The sequence below is a fragment of the Dermochelys coriacea genome, chromosome 14, assembly GCF_009764565.3.
Source record: "Dermochelys coriacea isolate rDerCor1 chromosome 14, rDerCor1.pri.v4, whole genome shotgun sequence".
In the NCBI taxonomy this organism is placed as follows: Eukaryota; Metazoa; Chordata; order Testudines; family Dermochelyidae; genus Dermochelys; species Dermochelys coriacea.
The window spans coordinates 29,889,534-29,917,225 of NC_050081.1; the positions used below are offsets into that span (position 1 = coordinate 29,889,534).

General features: G+C 47.0%; 3 protein-coding genes across 10 annotated transcripts in view; 1 reads left to right on the plus strand and 2 right to left on the minus strand.

The window, feature by feature from the left end:
- Positions 1-27,692, plus strand: part of LOC119842466 (zinc finger protein 271-like) — a 638,009-nt gene that overhangs the window by 336,214 nt on the left and 274,103 nt on the right. The gene's annotated exons all lie outside the window — the stretch shown is intronic.
- Positions 1-27,692, minus strand: part of LOC119843027 (zinc finger protein 850-like) — a 765,636-nt gene that overhangs the window by 179,806 nt on the left and 558,138 nt on the right. The window lies entirely within an intron of this gene.
- LOC119842463 (zinc finger protein 239-like) lies at positions 9,404-26,752 on the minus strand. 5 transcript variants are annotated; one of them, XM_038370624.2, is made up of 5 exons: positions 26,431-26,752; positions 19,119-19,194; positions 17,876-18,007; positions 12,710-14,668; positions 9,404-12,225 (listed from the first exon to the last, which is right to left on the minus strand). In XM_038370624.2, exons 4-5 carry the CDS (start codon positions 14,646-14,648, stop codon positions 11,357-11,359), a joined length of 2,808 nt encoding a protein of 935 aa, XP_038226552.1. In that variant the 5' UTR covers positions 14,649-14,668; positions 17,876-18,007; positions 19,119-19,194; positions 26,431-26,752; the 3' UTR covers positions 9,404-11,356. The 5 variants fall into 5 exon arrangements, with proteins under 5 accessions (XP_038226552.1, XP_038226547.1, XP_043352576.1 ...); XM_038370619.2 differs by having other exon boundaries at positions 9,404-12,228; positions 26,431-26,687; XM_043496641.1 differs by lacking the exon at positions 19,119-19,194 and having other exon boundaries at positions 9,404-12,228; positions 12,710-14,684; positions 26,431-26,687.

Sequence of the window (27,692 nt, forward strand, 5' to 3'; positions counted from 1 at the left end):
AGTTCCCTTGAAAGCAGGGGGTGGGTGTAGCCGGTAGATCATGCATGGGTATAAGTTATAGCAGTAATGCATAGAGCCTGAAACGCCACCAGGCCTGTAAGACAATGGGTTAGCTAAACTAATAGAGGCATTAGGCCCTGTGATAAATGGACTGGGGGGGTGTAGCTCCCTTTTATGGACACCCAGACAGTCAGTAGCTGTAGAATCCTCCTTAGCAGCTGTGCCCTAATTGCCTTACCTGTAAAGGGCTAAGAGCTAAGTTTACAATGAGCTAGCACCTGACCAGGGGAACCAACAGGGAAGCTGAACCCTTTCAAATTGGGGAAATCTGCTGGGTGAGGGGGTCTTTTGTTCTCTGGGCTGAGAGACAGAACAGCAAGGTGTGCTGTAAAGCTCGGGCCAGGTAAGGAAATTCATCAGCATCATACCTAGAAATGACTCATTTGGAACTCCAGATATGTAAGTAGATTAGGAATGTCTAGTTAGATGCGATTAGATTTATTTATTTTGGATTGTGGATTCCCCTGTGCTAACCCCAGGTGCATTTGTTTGGTTTGCTTGTAACCTTTAAGCTGGACCCCAAGAAAGTTATTTTTGGTGTTTCATCCCTAACAGCCTGAGTTTTCAGATGTGTTGTCTTTTTTTTTTTTTAAATAAAATTTACCCTTTTTAGAACCTGATTGGATTTCTGTGTCTTAAGAGGGTTGTGCACATGTTTTTTAGTTAGCTGGTGGCAACAGCTGATTTCTTTTTTCTTTTCCTTTCTCAACTCTTTCCCAGGGGCAGGGGGGTGAAAAGGCTTGAGGGTACCCCACAGGAAGGAGTTTCCCAAGTGTGCTTTCCTGGGCTCTCAAAGGGGTTCTGCACTTGGGTGCTGGCAGCATTACCAGCCTGTAGTGGCCAGTATTAATTTTTGGAGTCCTTTCATAGATTCATAGATACTAAGGTCAGAAGGGACCATTCTGATCTAGTCCGACCTCCTGCACAGCGCAGGCCACAGAATCTCACCCACCCACTCCTACAAAAAACCTCACCTATGTCTGAGGTATTGAAGTCCTCAAATCGTGGTTTAAAGACTTCAAGGAGCAGAGAAGCCTCTTTCAAGTGACCCGTGCCCTATGCTACAGAGGAAGGCAATAAACCTCCAGGGCCTCTCCAATCTGCCCTGGAGGAAAATTCCTTCCCGACCCCAAATATGGCGATCAGCTAAACCCTGAGCATATGGGCAAGATTCACTAGCCAGATACTACAGAAAATTCTTTCCTGGGTTAACTCAGATCCCAGCCATCTAATATCCCATCTCAGGGGATTAGGCCTATTTACCCTGAATATTTAAAGATCAATTAATTACCAAAATCACATTATCCCATCATACCATCTCCTCCATAAACTTATCGAGTAGAATCTTAAAGCCAGATAGATCTTTTACCCCCACTGCTTCCCTTGGAAGGCTATTCCAAAACTTCACTCCTCTGATGGTTAGAAACCTTCATCTAATTTCAAGTCTAAACTTCCTGGTAGCCAGTTTATACCCATTTGTTTTTGTGTCCACATTGGTGCTGAGCTTAAATAATTCCGCTCCCTCTCCTGTATTTATCCCTCTCATATATTTATAGAGAGCAATCATCTCTCCCCTCAACCTTCTTTTAGTTAGGCTAAACAAGCCAAGCTCCTTAAGTCTCCTTTCATAAAACAAGTTTTCCATTCCTCGGATCATCCTAGTAGCCCTTCTCTGTATCTGCTCCAGTTTGAATTCATCCTTTTTAAACATGGGAGACCAGAACTACACACTGTATTCTAGGTGAGGTCTCACCAGTGCCTTGTATAATGGTACTAAAACCTCCTTATCCCTACTGGAAATGCCTCTCCTGATGCATCCCAAAACCGCATTAGCTTTTTTCACAGCCGTATCACATTGGCAGCTCATAGTCATCCTATGATCAACCAATACTCCAAGGTCCTTCTCCTCTTCCGTTACTTCTAATTGATGTGTCCCCAACTTATAACTAAAATTCTTGTTGTTAATCCCTAAATGCATAACCTTACAGTTCTCACTATTAAATTTCATCCTATTACTATTACTCCAGTTTACAAGGTCATCCAGATCCTCCTGTATAATATCCCGATCCTTCTCTGAATTGGCAATACCTCCCAGCTTTGTATCATCTGCAAACTTTATTAGCACACTCCCACTTTTTGTGCCAAGGTCAGTAATAAAAAGATTAAATAAGATTGGTCCCAAAACTGATCCCTGAGGAACTCCACTGGTAACCTCCCTCCAGCCTGACAGTTCGCCTTTCAGTAGGACCCGTTGCAGTCTCCCCTTTAACCAATTCCTTATCCACCTTTTGATGTTCATATTGATCCCCATCTTCTCCAATTTAACCAATAATTCCTCATGTGGCACGGTATCAAACACCTTACTGAAATCTAGGTAAATTAGATTCACTGCATTTCCTTTATCTAAAAAATCTGTTACTTTCTCAAAGAAGGAGAATAGGTTGATTTGGCACGATCTACCTTTTGTAAAACCATGTTGTATTTTGTCCCATTTACCATTGACTTCAATGTCCTTAACTAATTTCTCCTTCAAAATTTTTTCCAGGACCTTGCATACTACAGATGTCAAACTAACAGACCTGTAGTTACCCGGATCACTTTTTTTTCCTTTCTTAAACATAGGAACTATATTAGCAATTCTCCAATCATTCGGTACAACTCCTGAGTTTACAGATTCATTAAAAATTCTTGCTAATGGGCTTGCAATTTCAGGTGCCAATTCCTTTAATATTCTTGGATGAAGGTTATCTGGGCCCCCCGATTTAGTCCCATTAAGCTGTTTGAGTTTCGCTTCTACCTCAGATATGGTAATATCTACCTCCTTATCCTCATTCCCATTTGTCATGCTACCACTATCCCTAAGATCCTCTTTAGCCTTATTAAAGACTGAGGCAAAGTATTTGTTTAGCTATTGGGCCATGCCCAGATTATCTTTAACCTCCACTCCATCCTCAGTGTTTAGCGGCCCCCACTTCTTCTTTCTTAGTTTTCTTCTTATTTATATGGTTATAGAACCTTTTACTATTGGTTTTAATTCCCTTTGCAAGGTCCAACTCTACTCGACTTTTAGCCTGTCTCACTTTATCCCTACAAAAAGAAAAGGAGTACCCGTGGCACCTTAGAGACTAACAAATGTATTAGAGCATAAGCTTTCATGAGCTACAGCTCACTTCATCGGATGCAACTAATAAATTTGTTAGTCTCTAAGGTGCCACGGGTACTCCTTTTCTTTTTGCGAATACAGACTAACACGGCTGCTACTCTGAAACCTGTCTTTATCCCTACATGTTCTGACCTCAGTTAGGTAGCTTTCCTTGCTGATCCCTCCCATCTTCCACTCCCTATATGCTTTCTGCTTCTTCTTAATCACCTCTCTAAGATGCTTGCTCATCCAGCTTGGTCTAGAACTCCTGCCTATGAATTTTTTCCCCTTTCTTGGGATACAGGCTTCCGATAGCTTCTGCAGCTTTGATTTAAAGTAATCCCAGGCCTCCTCTACCTTTAGATCCATAAATTCTTCAGTGCAATCCACTTCCCTATTTTCCTTAATTTTTGAAAGTCAGCCCTTTTGAAATCAAAAACTCTAGTTGCAGATTTATTTTTGTTAATCCTTCTGTTCAGTTTGAACTGAATTAGCTCATGATCACTTGAACCAAGATTATCCCCTACAACCATTTCTTCTATGAGGTCCTCGCTACTCACCAAAATTAAATCTAAAATGGCATCCCCTCTAGTCGGTTCAGCAACTACTTGATGAAGGAATCCATCAGCTATCGCATCTAGGAAAATCTGAGCCCTATTATTATTACTAGCACTGGTCTTCCAGTCTATATCTGGGAAGTTAAAGTCTCCCATGATCATGCAGTTTCCATTAGTATTTACTTTATTAAAAACATTAAAAAGGGCTCTATCCATATCCAAATTAGATCCCGGTGGTCTATAGCACACCCCAAGCACTATCGTAGGAGAGGCCCCACCTTCTGCTCTCGAAGTGCCACAATGGGGAATCAGCCTGTGACAGGCCCAAAAAAGCCTGAGTTTAAGTAGTTAACCAGGAGTAACCTTAGATCATAAGACAGGCAAAGCCAGAATGCTCTGATGCCCAAGTTGCTGACAGGCGACACACGATGCTAGTTGATACCAGTCTGGGATATTTTAAGTTAGGAACATAAGCAGATGTCTGACCATGGGAATGCCATGTTAACTAATGAATGTATATGCTAATGAACTGGAGGTAACAGGATTAGTGACCTATGGGAGAAGGGCACCCCTACATTAGCGTGGTGAGGAAATAGAGATGAGGAAAAGGGACTAAAACTCTACCGAATATGCATTAGGCATAGCGGCATTGGCATAACACGTTATCAGGGCTGTGTCCTGGCCTGCGTGCTTTGAGAGCTGTAGCTCTTGGGAGAGGCCAGCATGATGACCACTGATGATGGTGACAAGGAAGATGATGAGAAAAATAATGACTCATCCGTGGGGTTGTTCTGAGAGGGCTGGTGTGACTATGTGGAGGCTCAGATGTACATTCTGTAGTATGCCGATCTACTTGGCTGGGTTGGCATGTTTGTAACTTTACTAACTGTAGTAATAAAACTATTGCAAATTGCAAAGGCTTTTCCAGAGTGTGCGTATTGCAACTCAACCGTAATTCTAATATTCCTGGGCCTGATCTTACGCTAGAATCTACCAAACCTCTCAGTGAGAACCAGAAATTCTTAAGGCATCGATATAATTGATGCACAATCTATAGATCAAGCAGCATAGGGCAGTAACTTCATGTGTACCTCTACAGGCTGTCCTTGCATTAGAACCTGTTACCCTGCAGTGAGGCCCCAAGAGACAGAGAAAAGTCTTATTCAGTACAGCCAGGAAAATGATACACACCGCTGGATGATACACCCCACTGTTCTTCGCCAGGATGATATCATCATCCACACCCCCAAAATCCCCCTGGCAGGTACAAGTGTGGAAGGGAAACCCCAATTATAGTGCAAGCCAGGGAAGGCTGCATTGCCTTGCAATTTAAATTTCAAAGAACAGCTCTCCCTGGGCCTTCAATTATTTTTTATTACACCTAAGGATAAGCATAAGAGCACTGCAAAATGAATCGACTTTTGCAGTAATTGGTCTGAACTAGGGCTGTCAAGCAATAAAAATATTAATTGCGTAATTAAAAAATTAATAGAATACCATTTACTTAAATATTTTTGGATATTTTCTACATTTTCAAGTACATTGATTTCAGTTACAACACAGAATACAAAGTGTACAGAGCTCACTTTATATTTATTTTTGATTACAACATATAGTGGCGGCAGCAGGAAGCAAAGAACCCAGATCACAAGAGGAAGATGGGGGGGTGGGAGAAAGGCCACATTTAGGAAGACCCACTGGCAGAAATGACAGAGTGGGAGGAGATCCAAGAAGTGGGATGGGAGGATCCTGAACTGGAGCAGAAGGGAGGAATCTAGGAGCAGAGAAGGCTGGAGCTAGGGAAAGGAGGGAGGGATGTGGGAGTGGTCTGGGCCCTGCCTGCGTTCTCACTCTTTTTCTGGGAGCGCCACTAAGTGCATAGTGGTTCCAAACACCCTTAGAGCATGGTTGGGTGCTGCAGTGTAGACAGGACTGACCCAGCTCCCATTTGAGACCTGAGCTGCACCACCCCCAGAGGGTGTTTGCAAAACCCTGCATGACTTGAGGGAAGGGGAATGTGGATAAGAACTGGGTTCTACTGCAAATCCCATTCAGGTGTTAGCCGGGCCAGAGTCATTCTGTCCAAGGATCAGATTCTGTGGCGGGTGGTTTGATAGTACAGACAGGCCCATAGAAGGGGAGGGGTGAGGGAGAACAGGCCACTGATGGGGAAACAGGATTGCCAACCCAAATGTTCAACAATCATGAATCAGGCTCAACAAAACCCAGGAGACTGGCTTTAAAATCATAAGATTATGTAAGAATAACAGCTTTGGGGTTCATTTTATTTGCCTTCTGCTTTTTGAGCTTTTAGGGTGCACTGGGGTCACATTTTGAAGCTTCCTCCACAGCCACGAGGGCAAGAAACTTCTTCTTCTTTGAGAATGAAGGCTGAAATCATTACCTCTTCACTTGACTCCAGTAGCTGGGGCTTTAAGGAAAACAATCATTATCATGAGTGTTGGCAACACTGGGGAAGGGGCAGTGACCAGCTACGGAAGCAGCCAACTAGCAAAGAGAAAGAGAGAGAATGGGACAGAGCTAAGGGAGTTACAATGGGATCGTGCAACACAGAAATGCCAGGGACAAGAAGTTTTCAACCCCCCTCTCCTTCACCCCAGGTCTGATTTCTCTGTATCAGGAGACATGGTGGCTGCTGGGGGAGACAGGGCTTTTGGTGGCAGATAGGCCCCTCTGCCTCAGTGATTTCTCTCGCCCTACCATCTCAGACTCCCTAACTGCAAGGAGCCCACACTTCAGTTTTGCCCTGCACCCACTACCCAATGTTGTTCAAAAGGGGTTAAAAGTGAGGCATGTGTGTCTCGTGTTGCAAATGTTTCAGATCCAATTCTTTCTAAAATGAGTGGGAATGACAGTGAGAGAAATGCTCCCACCCAGCCGGGGCTGAACAGAGGAAGCCGTGAGCATGGGGACCGATGGCAACTAGCCGCCCGCCAAGTCACTACAGCCCATCAGCATTTGCTTCACGCCCATTTAGGATGACCAGATGTCCTGATTTTATAGGGACAGTCCCAGTATTTGGGGCTTTATCTTATATAGGTGCCTATTACCTTCCACCTCCTGTCCCGATTTTTCACACTTGCTGTCTGATCACCCTAGGCCCGTTGAACTGAATTCACCCCCATTACACACAATGACCAACGTGACAGAGACCTTTATCTACCCCTGACAGGGTCCTACGCAGCATTACCTGGCGGTGGTGGTGGAGGGAATTGGGGGATTTCCAGGTCCCGTCAGAGCTATTAACTACCTTATCAGACTTCCAAAGAAAAGGCAAATCCAGGAGCCTACTGGGTGCGATGGGGCCAGTGAGCAGCAGCTATGTCCCGGCATTTCCTGGCCAGGGGGAGTCTCTGCCCATGGAAGGGAGTGAAACGGCCACAGGGGCAGTGCAGGGGCAGGAGTGAGAATGCCGGGACCCTGCTGTATGGGTTGCTCTGCGCTGCAGACTCAGCCGCATTGGGGGGACCTGGTCTCAGCGCGATGGAGGGAGGGGTGGAGAGAGCTGGGGAAGGGGATTCAGTAGCTGGACTAGGGGAAGGGGAGTGAGAGCCCAGCCCCAGGGCTTGTGTGAGTGATGGGCCCACTTTTCACCCCTGGCCACACAAACACACACCTCCTCACTTCTGCCTGGACCCTTCTCCTCCAGCCTCCACCTCCTTCCCGCCCCTCCTCAGACCTTCTTCTCCAGGGAATGCTCAGCCCTTCCCTCTGTGCCTGGAGCATTTAAACACAGGTCAGAGCCCCAGGGCTGTGCAGCGTGTGAGCTCCCTGCGCAGGACCATGTCTGTGGGGCTGTCCAGGCTGCAGCCAGTGATATTAAGAATCACAATAATCCTGCCGGCAGAGCAAAGGTCTGTGAGCTCGCACATGGTGGGAACCACAGTTCTAGCTGACCTGTCCAGGGCTCTCTCTGCACAGGGTGGGAACCGCAGTTCTAGCTGGCCTGGCCAGGGCTCTCTCTGCACAGGGTGGGAACTGCAGCCCTGCTAGTGGTTCCCGAGCAGAGCAAAGGGGGAATAAAAGGCAGGAAGAGGCAAAACCCCAGAGAGGGGGTGAGAAAAGGACCCCAGCATTGCCGAGCACAGAGCATGCAGGGAACGAGAGGCAGGAATTCAGCTCCTTTCCCGGTGTATTACTCACCCAGACATGGAGCACAGTGCTCCTGGACTTATTCGTTATTCCAAAGATTTTGCCAAATAAACCTGGAAACAATCTGAATGCGTGAACTGTTTCTGACTGACCCGTGTCACAAGCTGTAATTCCTGGTCCCTGATTGGCTGAGTGTAACTCTTAAAAATGAGGTTTACAGGCCATGACCCCATGGGGGGGACAGGCCGATGACAATGGGCTGGGTGCCTGTGTAACCCCCACACACTTGCTGGGTGTGGGGTGCTGGCCCATCTTGGGGCACTGAGACCACTGAGAGACAGAGGTAAAATGAGTCTGCTCTACAGCCTTAGCTAACGGCCAGTTGGCTTTTAGCTCATGTGGTAGAGGCTCCGGCACTAAGCTCCAGAGGCCCCAGGTTCGATCCCGCCTGCTGACGACCGTGTGATACCTACATCAAGGATCTGCATCCCCGAGGCTGTCTCCTGGCCCAGAGAAGATGGGAAAACACCAAGACTCTTCTGCAATGGCCTGGGGCCCCTTCTGATGAGCAAGCTGTGACACAGGCTAGTTCCTTGCTGGTTCTATTGCTCTCCGGATGGAGCCCTGGCGGAACCAACCTTGTGTGACTCCAGTGTGATTCTTGTTCTCGTCTCCCCAGGACTCCAGCCTCAGCCAGATGCCAGTGGGGGTGACGTGGGACCAGGCCCTGGAACTTAATATCTCAGGAGATATGCAAATGGGAGGGGCCCAGCTGTGATTCATAGATACTAAGGTCAGAAGGGACCATTCTGATCATCTAGTCTGACCTCCTGAGAAGTGGTTGCAGCAGCCCCAGCAATAGGTGACCAAGGTGGGACTGTGGCAAATTGTTTTATCCCTAGGGGGACTGGAAGAAAGTGGAACTGGATGGGAGGTGTCTGAGACAGCAGGGGAAGCGCTGGCTGGATGTGGGGAGAAGGGCAGAGAGGAGCTAGGTGGGAGGTAAGGAATCTGGATCTGAATCCCAAGGACTACATGGCTGGAATGAACAGTCCCAGCTCCTCTCACAGATGGGTTGGGGACTGAAGAAACAGATTCCAGATGTGTCTGTCTTTGCAGGTTTCCTTCACCAGAACGAAGCATAAAGAGAAATAACAGGAGTGGCCGGATGATGGTTCTGGGAGAAGGATGACCCGGAGTAGAGGGGGCAAAACATCACTCGAAACGGGCCCCATGTATCAAAAAATAACTCCATTCGTTGAACCCCGTGACCAGCGTGTTATCACACAGGAGCCTCACTGAGCAATGCCCTGTATTTGGAGAAAGGCATCACCAGCCATGTGCACGTCATTTATAGGCATCCTAAGAAGTTTCATCAGGCTGATTCCCAGGAAAAGAAATTAACTGTCGCTGGGGATTGTTTTCTATAGTGAGGGACTGAAAAGAAAGGGAACAGTAACTGTGTTTTATTTAAATGTCCAAATTACCTCCCCATCCATTTATATAATCCAGATCCTGTTTTTCAAACACACACACACACACACACAGGACACCACGTTCCCAACCCCAATTGCAGAAAATTACTTTAGAACTGCGCCCTCGTTGCTCTTGACATTTCTTCAGGAGGCAGAACCCCGGCCATTCGTTAATTTCCCTTTGAGTTCACTGCGCTCTGCTGGCATCTTAACCAAATGTTACAACCACGAGAGAGCACGTTAGGGCTCTGGCTGAACTCCCTGAGCTGAATGCCTGTCTCTCTCCAAGACGCTGGCAGCTCCAGGGGCTGCCAGATCCCTTCTGACTGTAACGATGAGCCATCTGCAGCTGGGCAAATGCTGTCTTAGCTTCTCTGGGTGCTGGCTGCGGCTGCTGCTCCTCTTTGCAAGGAGGAGCTGTGCTCTGCTCGTGCAATGAGTTATCCAGTCTCAGCGCTCTCACCATCACTCACTGATTCACACACTCAGTCCCTGGGTTCCCATCCCCCTGTGCTCAAACACAGGCTCTTCCCTGCTCATCAGCCATCTATCCTAGTCCCTAAACACTGGATCACTCCGGGTCCCTGGAGGTCTTTGTGAATAGGGTACAAAAGGTTCCTCGGATACCCAGTCCATAGGACACTGGCTGGGGAACCAGGCAAGATGAGGGAGAAGATTCCAGCTGAGGCAGGGAATCCCAACAGCTGGGAAGGTGGACGGGCTGATTGGGGTTTTTCCTTTGCTGACCCAGGCAGAGCCAGAGGAGGGCTGAGAAGACTGGAGGTGGCTGCAGTCTCCTAACAGCAGAGATGGGTAACCAGACTCTGAAAAGTCAAACAGTGACGACATTTGTGGAATCAGCAAATATGTTAACTGTCCAAAACCTTAGTTAATGCAGAGCTAAGGTTGCCCGGTGCTGCCTTGTGCCCTTCCACAATGTGCTAAACTTACACCTCTAAAATCCAAAAAATTAAGGTAAATGTCATTCCCACGGTGCAATCGTAACTCTGCCCCCTTGGAGCTGGCAATAGCCACCGAGAATGGTTCAGTAACGGTGTTGCCGTAATAAGTAGACACGAAGGACTAAGAAGATGGACCGTTGCTTGTGTTGTATTCTGCAGATTTGAATCCTATAATTCATCTGTATGCACTTGACTGCCTGTGCTGTGTGAGGCGTAGTTGTGTTGAAGAGATTAGCTGGAGTGGGCTGGCAGGGTTGTCACTGTGATAGCAGGAGAGGTGCAGGTGTACTTCAAAAGGGTCAGTTATGCTCCATTGCAGTGCTGAGTTCTGCAGGCTCTGTCAGTAGAAATGCACAAGGGAGTGTGGCCATGGAGTCTGTCAGCCATCTGACGCCGGGGCTTACTGCGGCGTCAGTGAAAGCCATGTCCCCCAAGGAATCCTCAGGGCAAGGGTGAAGCCATGGGAACATTTTGTCGTTCTGGGGTGGTTTGTGTGGAGCAGGCTTGGTTTTTGAGTGTAAGTAAGAGCTGCTCACTATGCCTGACCTACCCCAGAGTCTTCCCTTAGCAACAGAAGCTGGACGAATTTGTCCTACACTGCTCATCAGTGATCTATTCCTGAAGTGTTCTGTAGCATCTGCAAAGGTAGAGAGCAAATGTGTGTTATTGGTATGTCGGGACTTCACCCAAAGAGGGCAGAGTTAAGGTTATGTTGTGGGGGTAGCATGTACTCTAATGTTATATTTCCTACTTTTCCTGGGGGTTAAGTTTGCACAGGGTTTCAGAGCTATCTGAATGGTAAAAGCAACTTCTTACTGGGGGGCTGTATCTGAGAAACCCCTAGACCAAATGACCACAACCTCCCACCTCTAGCTCTGCCCCCGGCCCAGATGAAGCACAGCAATTTTCAAGACAATCCAAGTCCACATGTGGATTTTAGAGCACATAGGAACACTGGCAGTTAAAAAGGAAGCTAGTCTCGATTTTAGCTGTAGCGGTGCAACTGCTCCGGTCTAACTCACTTCAGCCAGTCCTAGTCAGAAGCATTTATTCACTTTCTCCCCAGTGGGTTCTCAGATGTCTACTGCGGGTTGATTTCTGACTGAAGCTTTTCCCGCACTTGAGGCACTTATAGGGTCTCTCCCCAGTGTGAACTTTTTGGTGCCTGGTAAGGTTTGAGCGCCGACTGAAGCTTTCTCCACACTTTAGGCAGGTATAGGGTTTCTCTCCTGTGTGAGTTGTCTGATGTCTAATAAGACCAGTCCTATCACGGAAGTTCTCCCCACACTCAGGGCAGTTATGAGGTTTAGATCTCTCTCCGGTGTGGATTCTCTCATGTCTAAGAAAGGATGACCAGTTACAGAAGGTTTCCCCACACTGAGAGCATATGAAGGTTTTTGCTTCTGTGTGGACTCTCTGGTGGCCAATAAGGTGTGATCTCTCACCGAAGCTTTTCCCACAGTCAGGGCACTTATAGGGTTTTTCTCTCGTGTGGATTTTCTGATGTTTTTTCAGGGTTGGGATGCCAATAAAGCTCTTCCCACACTGAAGACATTTATGAGGTCTTTCTCCTGTGTGGGTTCTGCGATGTATAATAAGGTATAAACTCCGACTGAAGCTTTTCCCACACTCGGTGCATGTGTTTTTCCTCTCCCCTTTGGAGGATCTCTGGTGCGTCACGTTTTTACTAAGATTCTTTGAACCACCGTCACATTGAGTGGATTTACCCGTGTTCTTCCCTGGCTGGTTTCCCTGCTGTCTCTCTGGACTGCACTGAGACCCACCGGCTTTTCCGTGCTCTGGACTGCAGGATACAGTCCCTTCAGATCTACCCAATAACATCCCGTGAGTTTCAACTTGCTCAGGATCCTCCTGCTGAGGGTTCTCTTCCACATTCTCACTCACCATTCCCTCACCTGCTGGGACAGAGAGAGAGAGAGAGAGAATCTAAACATGAGTCATTCCCTGCACTGGAGAAGGAAAGGAGAGAAACAAACCCAAATAGCACTGGAGAAACTGAAAAATGAGGAACAAAATCCTCCCCAAACTTTTCCCAAGGGAGAGAGAGAGAGGGACAAATCTGGACACCACATCTCATCTGAAAAATCAAAGGTAATGAGGGCAGGAGAGAGGGAGCTACTGCCAAGTGTCTAGAGTTCTAGGAACAACTCTGACCTGGCTAAGATCAAGCAAACCCTGGGGGACTTTAGAAATAGGGTTGCCAACTTTCTAATTGCAACAGTTTGAATGTGGGAGACGGAACATGTGACTCAAATAGCCTTCGCCTCACCACGGAGAGATTTTAAACATTACTTTTTAACTTCTTCTGCAATGCAAAGAAGATACAAACAAAATAAAAGAAAACCAGGTTTAATGAGCGTGGCAACTGAAACGACTTACATTTATATTTCTGTTCTTTTCTTGCTGCCACCACAAGCTCCTTCGCTGCTTTTGTCTTCAAAAATCCAGCAAACTCGGCACATGTCATTTTATAGTTGAAGTGCACAAATAACTCAGCTTTCACCACGTCCACATGGAGCTGATTCCTTTCGTTAGTCCTCAAGTTCTTCATAACACTGAAAATGCGTTCCACAAATGCGTTGGTGGGTGGTATAGCAAGCACATGCTGCACAATTTTAAGTAAGTTCGGGGCCTCCCAGTGCTTAAAGAATTCTACCCACACCTCAGAGACATTGATTCGACGGTGATGCTCTTGCTGCTGTGGGGACAATGTCAATTCAGCCTCGTTTGTCAAACTCTTTAGGGTTGGTAGTGCATCATTCAGTGAGCACATTTCTGTAAATAGTTCATCTCCGTCTACTTGAATGTCCCAGTTTGCAGTCAAAGCACACAGTTTGTCTAGCTCAAGAGGTCCATCTAGATTGAGTGGTGCACATAACACATAGAAAGAGTTTTCGCTGAAATCAAACCACTTTTCCAGGTACTGTAGCATGCGTGTGTAAGCCCGTTGGGCATCTCCAACAAATGTATTCTGCTCATTAGGCGGCAGTTTCTTCAAGAACTGTGTCACCTTGTACCCATAGTAGCCTTGCTCTTGTCGATTCTGAATCTCTCTTCTCAGCCTGTTGAATACGCCATACAGTTCAGTTACCTGAATGTAATCACTTTCAAGAACCTTTATGGTGTTGTTAAATTGGCTCAGAATATTGTGCACAAAGTAGATGTACAGCTCGGGAAGCGTAATAATGTCATCATCAGATACTGCGTCCTCTTGCTCAGAAAGAAAGGACCATATTGCACTGCTCACTTTTTCCTCTCCTTTGTTCACAAAGTAAGATTTGAGGGCAGGCCAATGCTTCAGTAACCTGTCTACGGCAGTGAAAAGGGTCAAAAAATGTGTAGGTACGTGGCGTAAGATTTCCGAATAGTCTGTCTCCAGGAAGTCAAAGAACTCTTTAAGCTCACTAATATTCTTTGCACTGGATGAGAATTCACTGAAAACCTTGATGACCAAGTTCTCTACATCATAAGAGAGCATTTTCAAGCCATGTTTTGCTGTATTGTGCACTATGTAAGTGCTGCAATGCCCTGACACAAGGTTTGGTAAATCCAACATTTGTTTTAGGTGCACCAAAACAGACTTGTGCTTTCCAAAATTGACAGATGTGTTGTCTGCTCCAAATGCCACAATTTTATTATGCATCAGACCAGCATTTTGAAGACAACTTCTTAAATTGTTTGCGATTGCCTCTGATGTCTCGTCTGCATCCTCGAAAAAGTCTATGATACAGGTGCAGCTTCCCTTATCTTTATTAAAGTAGCGGAGGGCAACTGGGAATAATTTTGTGTTCCCTTTATTCGAAGCACCTGTCACTATTGAGAACGATGCTGATCCAATGTCTTGCACAGCCAGTTTTAATGAATGGGGGGCTAATACAGTCTCAATCAAAGCCTCCGCTTTTCTCCTTCCACAGTGAATTTTGGAAGCTATCTTGCAATCAGTGAAAATGGAGGGATACAGTTTATTTCCACAGTCTTGAGAATGGTAGCTGTGGTGATGTTTAACTCCATGGTATGTTAAGAGCAATTCAGCCGTGCACACCTGTTGTTCTTCGGAGGTATCAGTCTTTACGAAGAATTTATCGATTATACTGGACTGGACTTGTGCTCGTACTTTGATTTTGTGACCTGCTGTCTCTGCATGATGCTGGATAGCTTTTACAGAATCAAACCAAATCTTGAATTGAACACAACAAATAGAACAGTATCCCGATTCTTCACTTGCCTTTGAAAGCCAATTCCGATACTCTGGGAGTTGCAACCACTCGTCTTTAAAAGAGCACAGCCTTCGAATCTTTTTCTTTTCGGGTTCCGCCATTTCACCTCGCACTAGTGTGACTGCAGCACAATTTAGTTGATAGATAAAACAATGTTGACTGTGGAAGGCGAAATGCTAACTACATTACTGACCGTTGATGCCGGCTGGCTAGGCCCTTAACTCTTTAAAGGCTAGTTGGTCCCTACTGCTTCTGATTGTGCACTGAAAAAGTTATTCAAAGATTCAATCAAATATATTGTTTTGACAGATATATTATGCTAATTTCAGGTTTTATGTTTTACAGCACACTAGAAAATGATAGAAAATTATGGTAACTGGACTTAGGCTGTCCGGTCAATACTTCTGATTGCACAGGTCCCCTCAAAACTGGACTTTTTCTATTCTATTCTATTAGCCTCTATAATTTGTCATAAGCTATTTTTCTGTTTTCAGTGGAGTTAAAATTAACACAGGTGTTTTGACCAGCGTATGTAACATCCAGTTCTGCAAAGACCTCTCTATATTTGCATCAGTTCAGGCACCACCCTGCGAACAGCATGAAACTGCAGCTGGCACATCAAACAGAAAACGGCATGCTTACAGTGTCACCATTTTTCATGGTTAGTACAGTTTTATTAAGCCATGACAAAATGATGTGAGAGCTATAAGATAACAATATAATTTACATTGGATACCATCTGCTCTCAAGTTTCAGAGTAGCAGCCGTGTTAGTCTGTATTCGCAAAAAGAAAAGGAGTACTTGTGGCACCTTAGAGACTAACAAATTTATTAGAGCATAAGCTTTCGTGAGCTACAGCTTATGCTCTAATAAATTTGTTAGTCTCTAAGGTGCCACAAGTACTCCTTTTCTATCTGCTCTCAAGATTCACAAAACAAGGCACTAGCATGTTGATATATTAACTCAATTGTATTAAGATAATAGAGTCAGAATTTTGTTTTAAACTTTAAGACAATAAAAAACCCACCCAGAAGAGAGCAGGGCATAGTTTAAAAAATATCTATCTGCCATATACTTGTAAGAGGGGGATATTCAATGGTCATCATCCTGTCCTGACGCTTATATTGTCACCTCATCTCAAAATATCGCCATATTGGTGATAGGCAGTTGCAATGGGGTGCTATTTTTATGGGTGCCAAGTAACCTTGAGACTGGTGACCATACCAAAAATGGTGGTTTACTTCCACAATCTGGAGTGAAGGCAAACCTTAATTTATAGGATTTGGACCCTCTGCTAGAATAGTGGTTATTGCTAAATGTTGTACAAAAGAAGAGGACACAAGCTAACTGGAGAAAATGCATGTAATAACTAACACCCCCCCACAGGTCCCCAAAAAGCCATGTTTTAAAGGTTTTATATACATATAGATAAAGGAAAACAACAGTACATTACATGTAAAATTGGTTATAAATGGCCCTCGGTAGATTTCAGTAACATCGAACTGCATTCTGCTAGCTAATTATCATTACTATTAAACATCCACCTTAGTGCAAAATACTGTGTAGGCACTTTAGGGCTCAGACTAATCAAAAAGCAAGATTAATCACTGATGCAGGTCATCTTTTCCGTAACTCAGGTGATACAAAGCTGCTACTCACTGCTTTTCACCACCGAGTAATTTATATTAAAAAAAACAAAAGGATCTGAAATACTGGATTATGTGGGGACCAGCCAAAAGTCTCACCATTCCAGTGCAAAAAAACTAGCTGTATAGAGGACAGAGAATTAGATTAAATCCAGTGATATATCTTCTAGGTTATATCGTTTATAAAAAGTGCTATATGGTTCCATCTTAAGTGCTCAACACACTGAAGTAATGTTATAAACATTATTTATTTGTATGACAGTAGCACTTACACCAAACAGTTGTGCTAAGCAATGTACACATCTGTAACATACAGTCCCTGCCCCAAAGATGTTACCGTCTACATATGAGACAAAAGGTGGATCTAACGAACAGACAGGGGGAGCAATGGCAGTGCAAGCTTCTCTGTGTTGCCCTCACCAATGTGCCTCAACTGTGCAGTGGAGTCTCCCAGCCATGAGGTATCTTGTTGCTCTTGATTCCCACTTCTGTCTCTTTGCTGGGAGTGCCAGTTGTGACAAGAACATGGGACTGAACCTAGGGCGTGAATCTGCAAGCCCTTGTTCACCTGAATATTCTTATGGAACCGAATGGGACTAATTACTGGCCTACAGCTGGATTCACACCCTTGACCTGAAGAGGAAAGGGTCTGGCTCCCGTTCACCAGTTCTCTGAGCCTCCTAATCTCCCAGCCTTTCATTTTTGGGAGACTGTTCTCCACAATAATAGATAAGCCTACATTTTAGTCATGGGTATTTTTAGTAAAAGTCATGGACAGGTCACGGGCAGTAAACAAACATTCACAGCCCTTGACCTGTCCATGACCGTAACATTCCAACATAGCCCCAAATGAACTGATCACAGGGGCCCTTGGAAGAAATTCCATCCCAGGAAATAAAAATTCTCAAAAAAGGAGAAGAAGGGTTCAGCAAGTCAACCTCAGGGGGATAAAAACAGTTGGTGACTTCTAGTCCCCGCAGCCTATTTCTCACAGCTACTGGAGCTCCCCTACAGAACAAAACTGAATTAGTTGAAATTACTTACCAGCTTCTAAACAGCACACAAGACTGAACTAGCATACAAGATAATTAGCTGTACCACAAGGCCATATTACTCACTCATCCATCCTAGCATTTCCTCTGCTCTGCCACCTGGTTATCAAGTACCCCTCTGCCTGCTGTCACCCCCTTCCAGACAAGGGTTCATATTTAGCTCCTGAGTTTGGAGTTAGACGTTATCATATCTTGTGTGGGCAAAGTTTTCCTTATAAAAGAGCCTTCCCTTTACCAAGAATCCTCAAAAAGAATTTTAGAAATTAAACATACAAGTCCAATTCTGTCAGAATATGTACTTCAGCAGGGTTGTTATTAAAGATCATGTATATTTTCTTAAAAAAAAGAAAAGGAGTACTTGTGGCACCTTAGAGACTAACAAATTTATTAGAGCATAAGCTTTCGTGAGCTACAGCGAATGCATCCGATGAAGTGAGCTGTAGCTCACGAAAGCTTATGCTCTAATAAATTTGTTAGTCTCTAAGGTGCCACAAGTACTCCTTTTCTTTTTGCGAATACAGACTAACACGGCTGCTACTCTGAAACCTATATTTTCTTAATCATGTATGATTGTACATTAATGTCTCTTTTGGTACTAAAAACAACTTTCTGAACATTAATTTTACTTACATTTGCTGTTTCAAATTTAGAAGCAGAAACAGAAATCCTGAATGATTCTGCCTGAATTGTTCTGTTCTCTGAGCTGGATTTCTCCACTCTGTAGCTATGTTTCTTTGTCTGTGTCACCCATCACAGTAGTATCTAAGCACATAAATATTAAATTAGTGGACTTTTATAATCTCACTGTGATTTTTAGTTTGTAATATCACTCGTAAATACGTGGCAATTTCAGCAATGGTGGGACTTTTCCAAATCCTTGATTGGATTTAAAGTTTGGACATGTTTTTTAATTATATGGCCTGAACACTAAAGGGAAATCTCAGTTAGGAGTATCAGATACTGTGGTGGCTAGAGCAAACAGGGCCCTTAATACCTAAGGACAGAACACCTGGGAACTAGTAAACTTGCTTTTCATTCCAGCAGCTACAGGACCTTCATTAATTTCTTGTGTACTGTAGTTCGTTTGGGAAGTTTTGCAGCTTTAACAAACAGGTTTGACACTTGCTTAATTCTCATCCCCAACCTCTAGCTTGCTCCCTGGCCTGTGGAGGTTAGCAAAAACAGTGGGGGTGGCAAGGGGCAGCCCTTAGCACTGCTATAGGCCGCAGACCCAGACAGGGCCAGGCCACTGCACCAGGGCCCAGGATCAGCAGGAGCCAGAGGTCCGAGGCCAGAAGGGCCCCACTGGTGAGCTGGGAAGAGGCTGAGGCACGCAGCACCGACAGGATGTGGGGCCCTACACGGGAGGATGTGCAGGAGTCCCTGAAGGCCACAGGGCCCCAAGAGGGGCTCTCTCGTCTGCCTCCCCTCCAGCGGCCCCATTCCCAGAGCCCCTTGCAGCGCTCTGAGATGGGAATACCTTGAGCTCCTGGGTGCTGGCGACGGGGAGACAGAGGGCAGGGTCACCTCCACGGCATGGACCGCAGCTCAAGCCTTGGCCAATGGGAGCTGCTCCTGCAGGCGGGGGCAGCACGTGGAGCCCCCCTGGCAACCCTCTGTCTGGGAGTCGGACAATGCCGGCAATTTCCCGGGAGCTGCGCGGAGCTGGGCAGGTAGCCTGCCCAGCCCTGATGCACCTCACCAACAGGCCTTTAACAGCCCGGTCAGCAGTGCTGTCAGCCACCAGGGTCTCTTTTCAACTGGGTGTTCTCGTCAAAAACCGGACACCTGGCAACCCTATTTAGAAGGCACTGGTGGGAATTACAGCTTCGCTTGCTGATACTTTACTGTGTCAAGTGATTTGATTCCTCACCCTCTCAGCAGCTCCCTTTCCTTTCCCTGGCTCTTCACCCCATTCCAACCGGGAAACCACGTCAATCCTGAAAATCCTGCTCAAGGGAAAGAGAACAAGCGAGACCTGATGATTCTGAGGGATATTTCTCACAAAGCATGTTCCATGATTTTAAACCTGAGCCCGTTATAAAGCAGTACAATCCTAAACACACACTCAGCAGTATGTCTTCGTCAGTCACATTTCTTTCCAAATACAGACAAATTCCTTCAGTTCAAAAGGTGTATGTATGGGAGGGGAGGGGGATCTGAGAACATGTTATATAAACATTTTAAAAATAGCGGGAATGGGGGCAAGATGTGAAGAGCTTTGTTTTTTTCAATCAAACTTTGAGGATGAGACGGAAAATGGCAAAATCTGAGGAGATTTGATATTAATAGTCGATAACTGGAGAAAAATGTGAGGGGATTTTATATCCTTATTCAACAATTAGGGAGAAAAGAGGCGACACAAGGAGAATTTAGATCTGTACTCAGAATTGGAGAATTCAATAAGTAATAGATAAGATGGTAAGAAAATTGCAGGCTGTGATTTTGTTGCAGACAGCACAACTTTTAGCACACACCACAAATGTGAGTGGTGTTGCGACCCCCTGCACCAGGTTGCAATACCCACCTTTGTTCCCTCTAAGCCGCGTGGCCTCGCACCAGGCTCTCAAGAGCCGCCCAGGCAGGTGGGGAGAGGTGCCCCTCCCCCGGCCCAGCCCAGGCCCACTGGAGCTGCCAGGGAGAGGAGCCCCTCCTCTGGCCTGGCCTAAGCCCGCTGGAGCTGCCACTCCGTGGGGATTGGAGGAATGGGGCACGGTATCCATCCCCTTTGGAGGGTACAGGACTCTGCCACTCACCTGACACTGAACAAGAGTTTAGGGCCTGTTTGTGTGTGTCTGTTTGTGGTACTGACTGCACTGAAACGGCTACTTTAACTAGCCGTGGCATTGACTTTTGAACAAAAATACACCCTCACCCCCAACTTTCTTACAGCATTAGTAAGAGATAATTAGAGAGAAAATGTACAAAATCTGGGGAGATTTTATCTCTATCTTGCGTAACTGATGCCCCCAGGTCAGCCACTGACATGGGCAGCAGGGACCCCTGGGTGATGCTGCTTTAACAGGGGCAGGGACAGAATGAGCTGGAAAGTCCCGGGGCAGTTGGGAGCGGCAGGAGTGGAGCATGGACAGAGGATTGGCAAATTGGGTCGGGGCAAACTGGGGTTCGTCTCAGTGCAGGATATTAAGGAACAGATTTTTAAACAATATTTATGCGCCTAAAGACACAGATGGATGCTTCTGAAAACCCCACTAGAGACCTAGCTGCATGTTTAGGCACCTAAGTCCTTTTTAAAAATATGGCCCGTACTCCAGCAATGGAGGAGGTGTCGGTGATTGGCAGCTGGGGTCGGGGATGGAAGTTGGGCTGAGGGGAACTGTGGAATTGGGGTGTGGCAAACGGGCTGGGCAGTTTATTGATATTCCATAATTTGGGGAAATGGGGCACTATCTGCAGAGGATTTCATATCAGTATTTAATGAGTAGTTGGGAGTTTAACCCAGTCACTCAGGGTCCAGCCAACTGCCCCGTTAGGAGCCGGGCAGCACCACTCCCCCGTGTTCTGTTCTATTTGGTCCTTACAGCCCCTCATCTCTGGAGGGTCCCAGCACCGTCTAGCTGGGCACCAGCCACACGTCTCACATTCGTCCCCTGTTCCCTCCTCTCCCCAAAGGGAAATTTACATGAGGTTTTTTAAAATGTAATTTATTATTTGTGTGTCCGTGGATGTGATGCCTGTCATCTCTGCGAATTACTGAAGGCAGGTGTAAAAAGTGCACCTGGCCCTGGGAACGCAGCATGGGAATGCTCTTGTCCCACAGCCTGGGAGCGGCTCCTGAGAAAGCTCTATCTCCAGCCCCGATGAGCTCTACCCCACCTGCTCACGGCTACGCTGTGCCTGAGGAATGGAGCTGTGGACCATGGTTCTTCTCCTGAAGTTTCAAATGATATTTAGGTTCCCTGGGCCCAGACCACTGAGCAGCAGAGACTGAATGGGGAGAGGCTCCCGGCTGTGATGTTTATTACATATGGGGCAAGAGAGCAAGTGAGTCAATTTTAATGTACGTAAGGGGGGGGGGCGATTAAGACATGAGGGGGAAAGTTGATTAGTGAGGAGTTTATTCCCCTTCTTCAGCCCCTCTCTACATATCTGCGATAGTAACTCAGGACAACACTTTCTCTGCAAAACAAGGGGAAATTGTTGCAGATTAAAAGGGTAGGAAACACCCCATAATCCAAGGTTTTTATATGTTGTGTATTATTAGTGAGAAAATAAGGCAACATCAGAGGGATAATCTTAAGAATTTGAGGGGGGGAGAGAAGGAGGGGGAGAAAGAAAGAATGAAAGAGCATTCTGTTTTTACCCCCCTTCAGAAACATCAGGGCAGCTGAGTCTTGTCTCTCCTGCTGTTGCTGGGGGACTGGTTAGGTAACTGCCATGTGCATCACAAGTTTTCCCTGCTTCTCTTTGAAAAGGGGGGGCATTGCTGAATTTTGAATAAACAGATATTTTCTTTCAAGTATTTGCTAGAATCAAACCAATTTAAAAAATGTTTAAATTATCTGAATAAAAGTCCCTTCTCCTCTCAATCAAGTCATACAGCACCAAATTTTCACAGGCTCTGAGCACTCATAGCTACCACTGATTTCTGGTGAAATGATGGAAAATCTGGCTCTGAGGTACTATGGGGATTAGTGCTAAAAAAAATCCTGAGATAAGGCAAATTAAAATTGATTCTATTTCTTCAATGCTACAGATCTACTCGTTCTCCAGGGCACCACAGACTCTCTTAGGAACGTTAGGGTACTTAAGACAAGAACTTACAATATTTACAAACAAACATAGCAGGGGAGAAGAAAAAAAAACTTTGGACATTTTTACTCATCATAAAAAAGCAAAAAGGGTCACAAAACTGACCAGTTTTTTCTTCGGCAGGCCACCTTTAAAAACCCTGGGTACACCATCTGACTCGCTGTTCTGGCTGGAAGCAACAGAAGCTAAGTAAACTGGCTAAACCTGTAATCAGAGCTCTCTGACGCTGTGTAGTCACTCTAATAAATAGCATGCGGAGGGGACAGGGAAAGTGCCAACAGGAGAGGAAATGTCTCCCTTTGGGGATGAAATGTGACAGACCTTTTCTCCCCAGCAAAACATCATTATTTTTAAAGCCACTATTAAGGCCTGGGTGTGTCAAACAGAGATTTATTTATTAAGGGGTCCCCTTGCTCTGTGTGTGGCCTCAATAAAAAATAGTCAGTTTGCTCAGATGTGGGGGGGGAGGGAAGGAGGGCAGGACCCTGATGCTTCCAAGAGATCTGTGTGCAGCATTTCAGGGACCGTCGCATTATTCACAGCAAGAAGTGTGCGTGCGGAAAGGTTCATAAACACACACATGCTCCACGTCATGCTGGGCCTGACATATCTGACAAAGCAAACACATCACTGCCAACACTTCCATGTTGGGTAGATTTTTCTGTCTGGCAACGCAGGCTTTGAGGGTGGAGGGCCGGGAAGGGGGTTAGATTAGATAAAGGAGGAATAAAGCCCTCCTTCTCCCGTCTCCTCTTTGCTACTTGCTCTTCTCCTCTCCCTGTTACTTACTGGGAAGAGATGGTTATACCTACCACATTTCAAACTGTCTCTCCCTCCCCACCCCTTCCTTCCTTCCCTCCTGTTCTCTCAGTCTTATTTTTATCCTTTCCCATCCTGGCAACTCTGCTCCCCAGAGACACAACGGAGAAACCCCTCCGGGGGCCTGTTTATGACCCCGCGGCCGTCCCTTCCCCACAATTTTCCTCCCATTCCCAGGTTTGCTCCTTGACCAGACAGCAAGTGTGAAAAATCGGGACAGGAGATGGGGAGTAACAGGAGCCTATATAAGAAAAAGACCCCAAAATCGGGACGTTTGGTCACCCTAGCTGAAGGCAGCAGCCCCCTTGCCCACTTCCTCGGCTCTGATCCCTCCTACATACACATTAACAAGAGAGCCGATTCCCCGGAGTGCAATATCAGAGGCTCCTGGGGCAGTTTGTGCAGACAGTCACTTTCCTGCCCATCCCCAGCCCTTTCAACCTCTCCCTCATTCCCCTGGGGTCTCTGCCTCAGAGGTTAATCCCAGCAAAGATGGCGGCAGCAGAAAGCTTTGCAACAGGCTGCACAGACAGGCTCTTGTTCTTTAATCTCCCTGCACCCATCACAAGCACTGTCAGCTGAAACATTCCAGTGACCCAATTTTGGGTCCCAATCCACAGGTTGGAAAGTCCGGTCTAGAGTACATGGAGCCACCTCCCCAAGGCGTGGGAGCATGTGTAATTCTGTGTGCAAGTGAATAACAGAAAGGTAGGAGACATGTCATTCCATGTGTAAATACAGAATTGTAATTTCAGTTGTCTCACCCTCTGCGCTGTGGCGGGGGGACTCGGTGTCACCCGGCTCCCAGGTCCTCCAGTTGCTGGACATTTTCACTACAGTGTCATCGGAACTGGGCTGAGTCGGGCACCACTTGAAAGGCCTCCCTCCCATGAACACGCATGTACCAAGCACGTTTGTAATTTGTTTAAATTATACTTTAACACAGGCAGGTCATCCCAGGCAGTCTCACAAAGATAAACTGTGCCCCTTGACCGACGATCCTGTGACAAGGTGGGTGAGGTAATATCTTTTATTGGGCCACCTTCAGTGAAGATGCTGCAAAGAAGGGCTGTCTTAGAAAAAAAGAGGAGTGGGTATTTGGGAGGACATGGTCTTAAACTGCAGCAAGGAAAGTTTGGGCTGGACATTGGGAAAAACTTTCTAACTGTCAGGGTAGTTAAGCACTGGAACAAATTGCCTAGGGAGGGTGTTGACTCTCCGTCACCGGAGGTTTTTAAGAACAGGTTAGACAAACACCCATCAGGAATGATATAGTTATTACCAGAGAGCCATGCCGTCCATAGGACGGATTGGGGCAGTCACCCCACACCCTGCACTTTGGGGGGCCCTGCTCCTCCACCGCACCCCCGCTTCAGGAGGACCTGGCAGGGCCAGGGCAGCACGGGAGCAGGGGCCAGCAGCTGTGCTACCAGCCTGGCCCTGCTGCGCCCTGCCAGCTCCTGGCATCGCTCAGAGGCAGGGCATGGGGGAAGGGGTGGAGTAGTGGCGGGGCCTAGGGCAGAGTGTGGGGGGTTGTCCCGGGCCCCACTAGCCCCCAGGGATGGCCCTGGTTATTACATGGTCTTGCCATGAGTGCAGGGGACTGGACTAGATGACCTCTCGAGATCCCTTCCAGTCCTACACTTCTATGCCATATTTTCTCTTCTTTCTGCCTTTTTTCCCCTTTCTTGCTGTTTTAAAACTTTCCCGGTTATCTCTGAAAGGTGGCTGTACCTTTGTAATATGTAACTAGGTCTATGATTATAGTTTCTCTTTCTATCACTCATATTTGGTCACCTTTGTGAAACTGTTTAATCAACTTTATTTAGAATGGCATTAACCACAGACTTCATGCATCTGATGAAGTGGGTTTTAGCCCTCAAAAGCTTATGCCCAAATAAATTTGTTAGTCTCTAAGGAGCCACAGGATTCCTTGTTGTATAAACCACATTAAAATTATTTTTCTCTAATGCTTCTATATATGTATTAATCCTTCTTTATTCTGCTGTTACTAAGGTGTGAGCTATAAGACAAACTTGCATCAATCCACACCCCAAATGACATCGTTACATCAACCTAACCCCTAGAGTAGCCAATGCTAGGTCAGTGGGAGGGTCTCCCTTCTCCTCTCCCGGAGGTGGATTCACTATGCCAATGGGAGAGCTCTCTCCCTTCCGTGTAGAACATCTTTACATTAAAGTACTGCACCGGTGCAGCTGTGCCAATGCAGGGTTTTACGTGTAGACCTGCCCTAAGGTTTTGTAAATTATTTAATGACTATTTAGAAATGCACAGACTGCATTAAAATTTGTTTTTGCTAAGCATGCATGTTAGCAATGTATTCTTCTGTCATTAAGGCAATGAATACTTGTTTGCTGGACTTGATTTAGAATTGCACTAAATGTACAGAATCCATATTTTTTCTCTAAAAATGAGAAAATGGCATAAATGCTATATTTATTCCTTTAATTGCAGTGCTTCCAATAAGGATACATTAGGTGGAGAAGGGATGTGAAAGAGGGCTGCTTTATATCCCAGGTGAGCGGTCTGACTACTAGGCTAAATACTGCCTCTTCCTTGCTAAAATGGCACAGGCACCGAAGGCCAAGAAAGGGTTTGCAGTTGAGACTCCCACACAGGGGGCGGTGCCTCCCTACACTCTGGATTTAGGGACCTCTTTCCAAGAGCTGAGCGGGGCCCCATCGCATTTAAAAAAAAAACGGTCTTCAGCAACTTTGAAAAATTTTACCATCCAGCGTGCCCAGGTCCACAAAAATATCGAATCATCCATTGAAATCAGTGGAAACTGGAATTAATTTGCAAACTGGATACAATTAATTTAGGCTTGACTAGAGACTGGGAGTGGATGGGTCATTACACAAAGTAAAACTAGTTCCCCATGTTTATTCCCTCTCCACCCCCCACTGTTCCTCAGACGTTCTTGTCAACTGCTGGAAATGGCCCACCTTGATTATCACCACAAAAGGTCCCCCCCCCGACCCCCGCTCTCCTGCTGGTGATGGCTCATCTTACCTGATCACTCCGGTTACAGTGTGTATGGTAACACCCATTGTTTCATGTTCTCTGTGTGTGTATCAATCTCCCCACTGTATTTTCCACTGAATGCGTCCGATGAAGTGAGCTGTAGCTCACGAAAGCTTCTGCTCAAATAAATGTGTTAGTCTCCAAGGTGCCACAAGTCCTCCTGTTCTTTTTGTGGATACAGACTAACAGAGGGGCTACTCTGAAACCTGGAAACTAGGCTGTCCAGACGGTGGGATTTGATAGGGACAGTCCCGATATTCAGGGCTTTTTCTAATATAGGTGCCTATTGCGCCCCTCGCACACGCCCTCCGTCCCGATTTCTCACACTTGCTACCTGGCCACCCTCATAGGAGCCTCAATATCTTTGCGGCGCTGGGCCCCAGTGAATGCCCCAGCGCCGCACCCCGGCTGGAGCGGAGCACAGACCGCAGCAGCCCTCTCCCGCAGCCCACGTTAGGGCCCTGACTAACCGTGGGGTAGTTTAACCAGAGACTGTGGAGGGGTCCAGCCCCGGGGCCCGCGGCAGATGGGGGCCGAGTCTCGCTCACCTTTGCCGGGCTCGGGGGTCCCCGCGAGGAGACGGGTCTGGGACGCCGCCGCTCCCCGGCCGGGCGAGCAGCAGCGGGGCCGGGCTGAACGCGGCAGTGAATCCGATTCACTTCCTGCCCAGGGAGCCGTTTCCACGGGACACAGACTCCGCGGCTGCCTCCATAGTGGGCTGGGCTCGCAGCCGGGCGGAGCCGCTGCTGGGAGAGCCCGGCACGGACCCCGCTCTGTGCCCGGCCGGGGGGCCCCAGCCCCCACCCGGAGCCCGCAGGTGAGGGGCGGAGGCAGCAGGAGCCATGGGCAGGGGGGAGTTTCCCGGCTCCGCCCCCCCATTCCCTGCAGCCCCCCGCCCCGGCAGTGCCTGGCCTGGGGACAGCTGGGGTGGGGGCAGGGAGAGGAAAAGCCAGGTCCTGCCCCTGCCCGGTCCCCGCTGCTGGGGGTCGTCCGGAGCGGCTCCTTGGTCCTGCTCGGTCCCTGCAGCCGGAGCGCGCCGGGCCAGTGTCCGCTGCGGCGTTTCGGTCTAAAGGGACCTGCCGAATTGCTTCTCCAGCTGCATCTCCGGTCGCAGGCCGTCCGATGTTCATCCTTCGGGCTGAAGTGCTCTGCCTCGGGAGGAATGTGTGGGAGGCACACACAAAAGAGCTGTGGTTTGGGCGCGGGGGGGGGGGAGGAGGGAGAATATATTTCTAATTAAAAAATCTTTTTTCTTTCCCAGCAATGTTAGTGCCTTCGGCTCTGTATTTACCATGAGAATCCCTAGGCGGGAGGAGCTGGGCTCTCAGACCTGGACCCTGCTCAGGCAGGCTCAGCACTTAGGAAACTCAGGCCCCTTGGCAAGAGAACTGCATGTGGGTTTAGGAGCCGAAATGTAGCTGCTTTTTCGTAAATCTTAACTCAGCCGTTTCTGTAGGACCGCAGAGTCTGGACCATCTGTCTGCAGGGGAAGAATCTGGGAGAAATGGAGGATTTAACTGGACATAAGCCCCTTCTGAAACCTTCGATTTCCCTTCTCGCCCTGTCAGGCTGCAGAATCACGTCCACGTTTCGCTGGTGATGGTCCCATCCTGCCAGGTGCTGGGGAAGGGAAATGGCTGCCACGGAACCGGTGACCTTCCAGGAGGTGGCTGTGCGTTTCACGGAGGAGGAATGGGCCCTGCTGGACCCAGGTCAGAGAGCCCTGTACAGGGATGTCATGCAGGAGAACTATGAGACCGTGACCTCACTGGGTAAGGATTCCTGTCCCCTCGGGTATGAGAAGCATCTG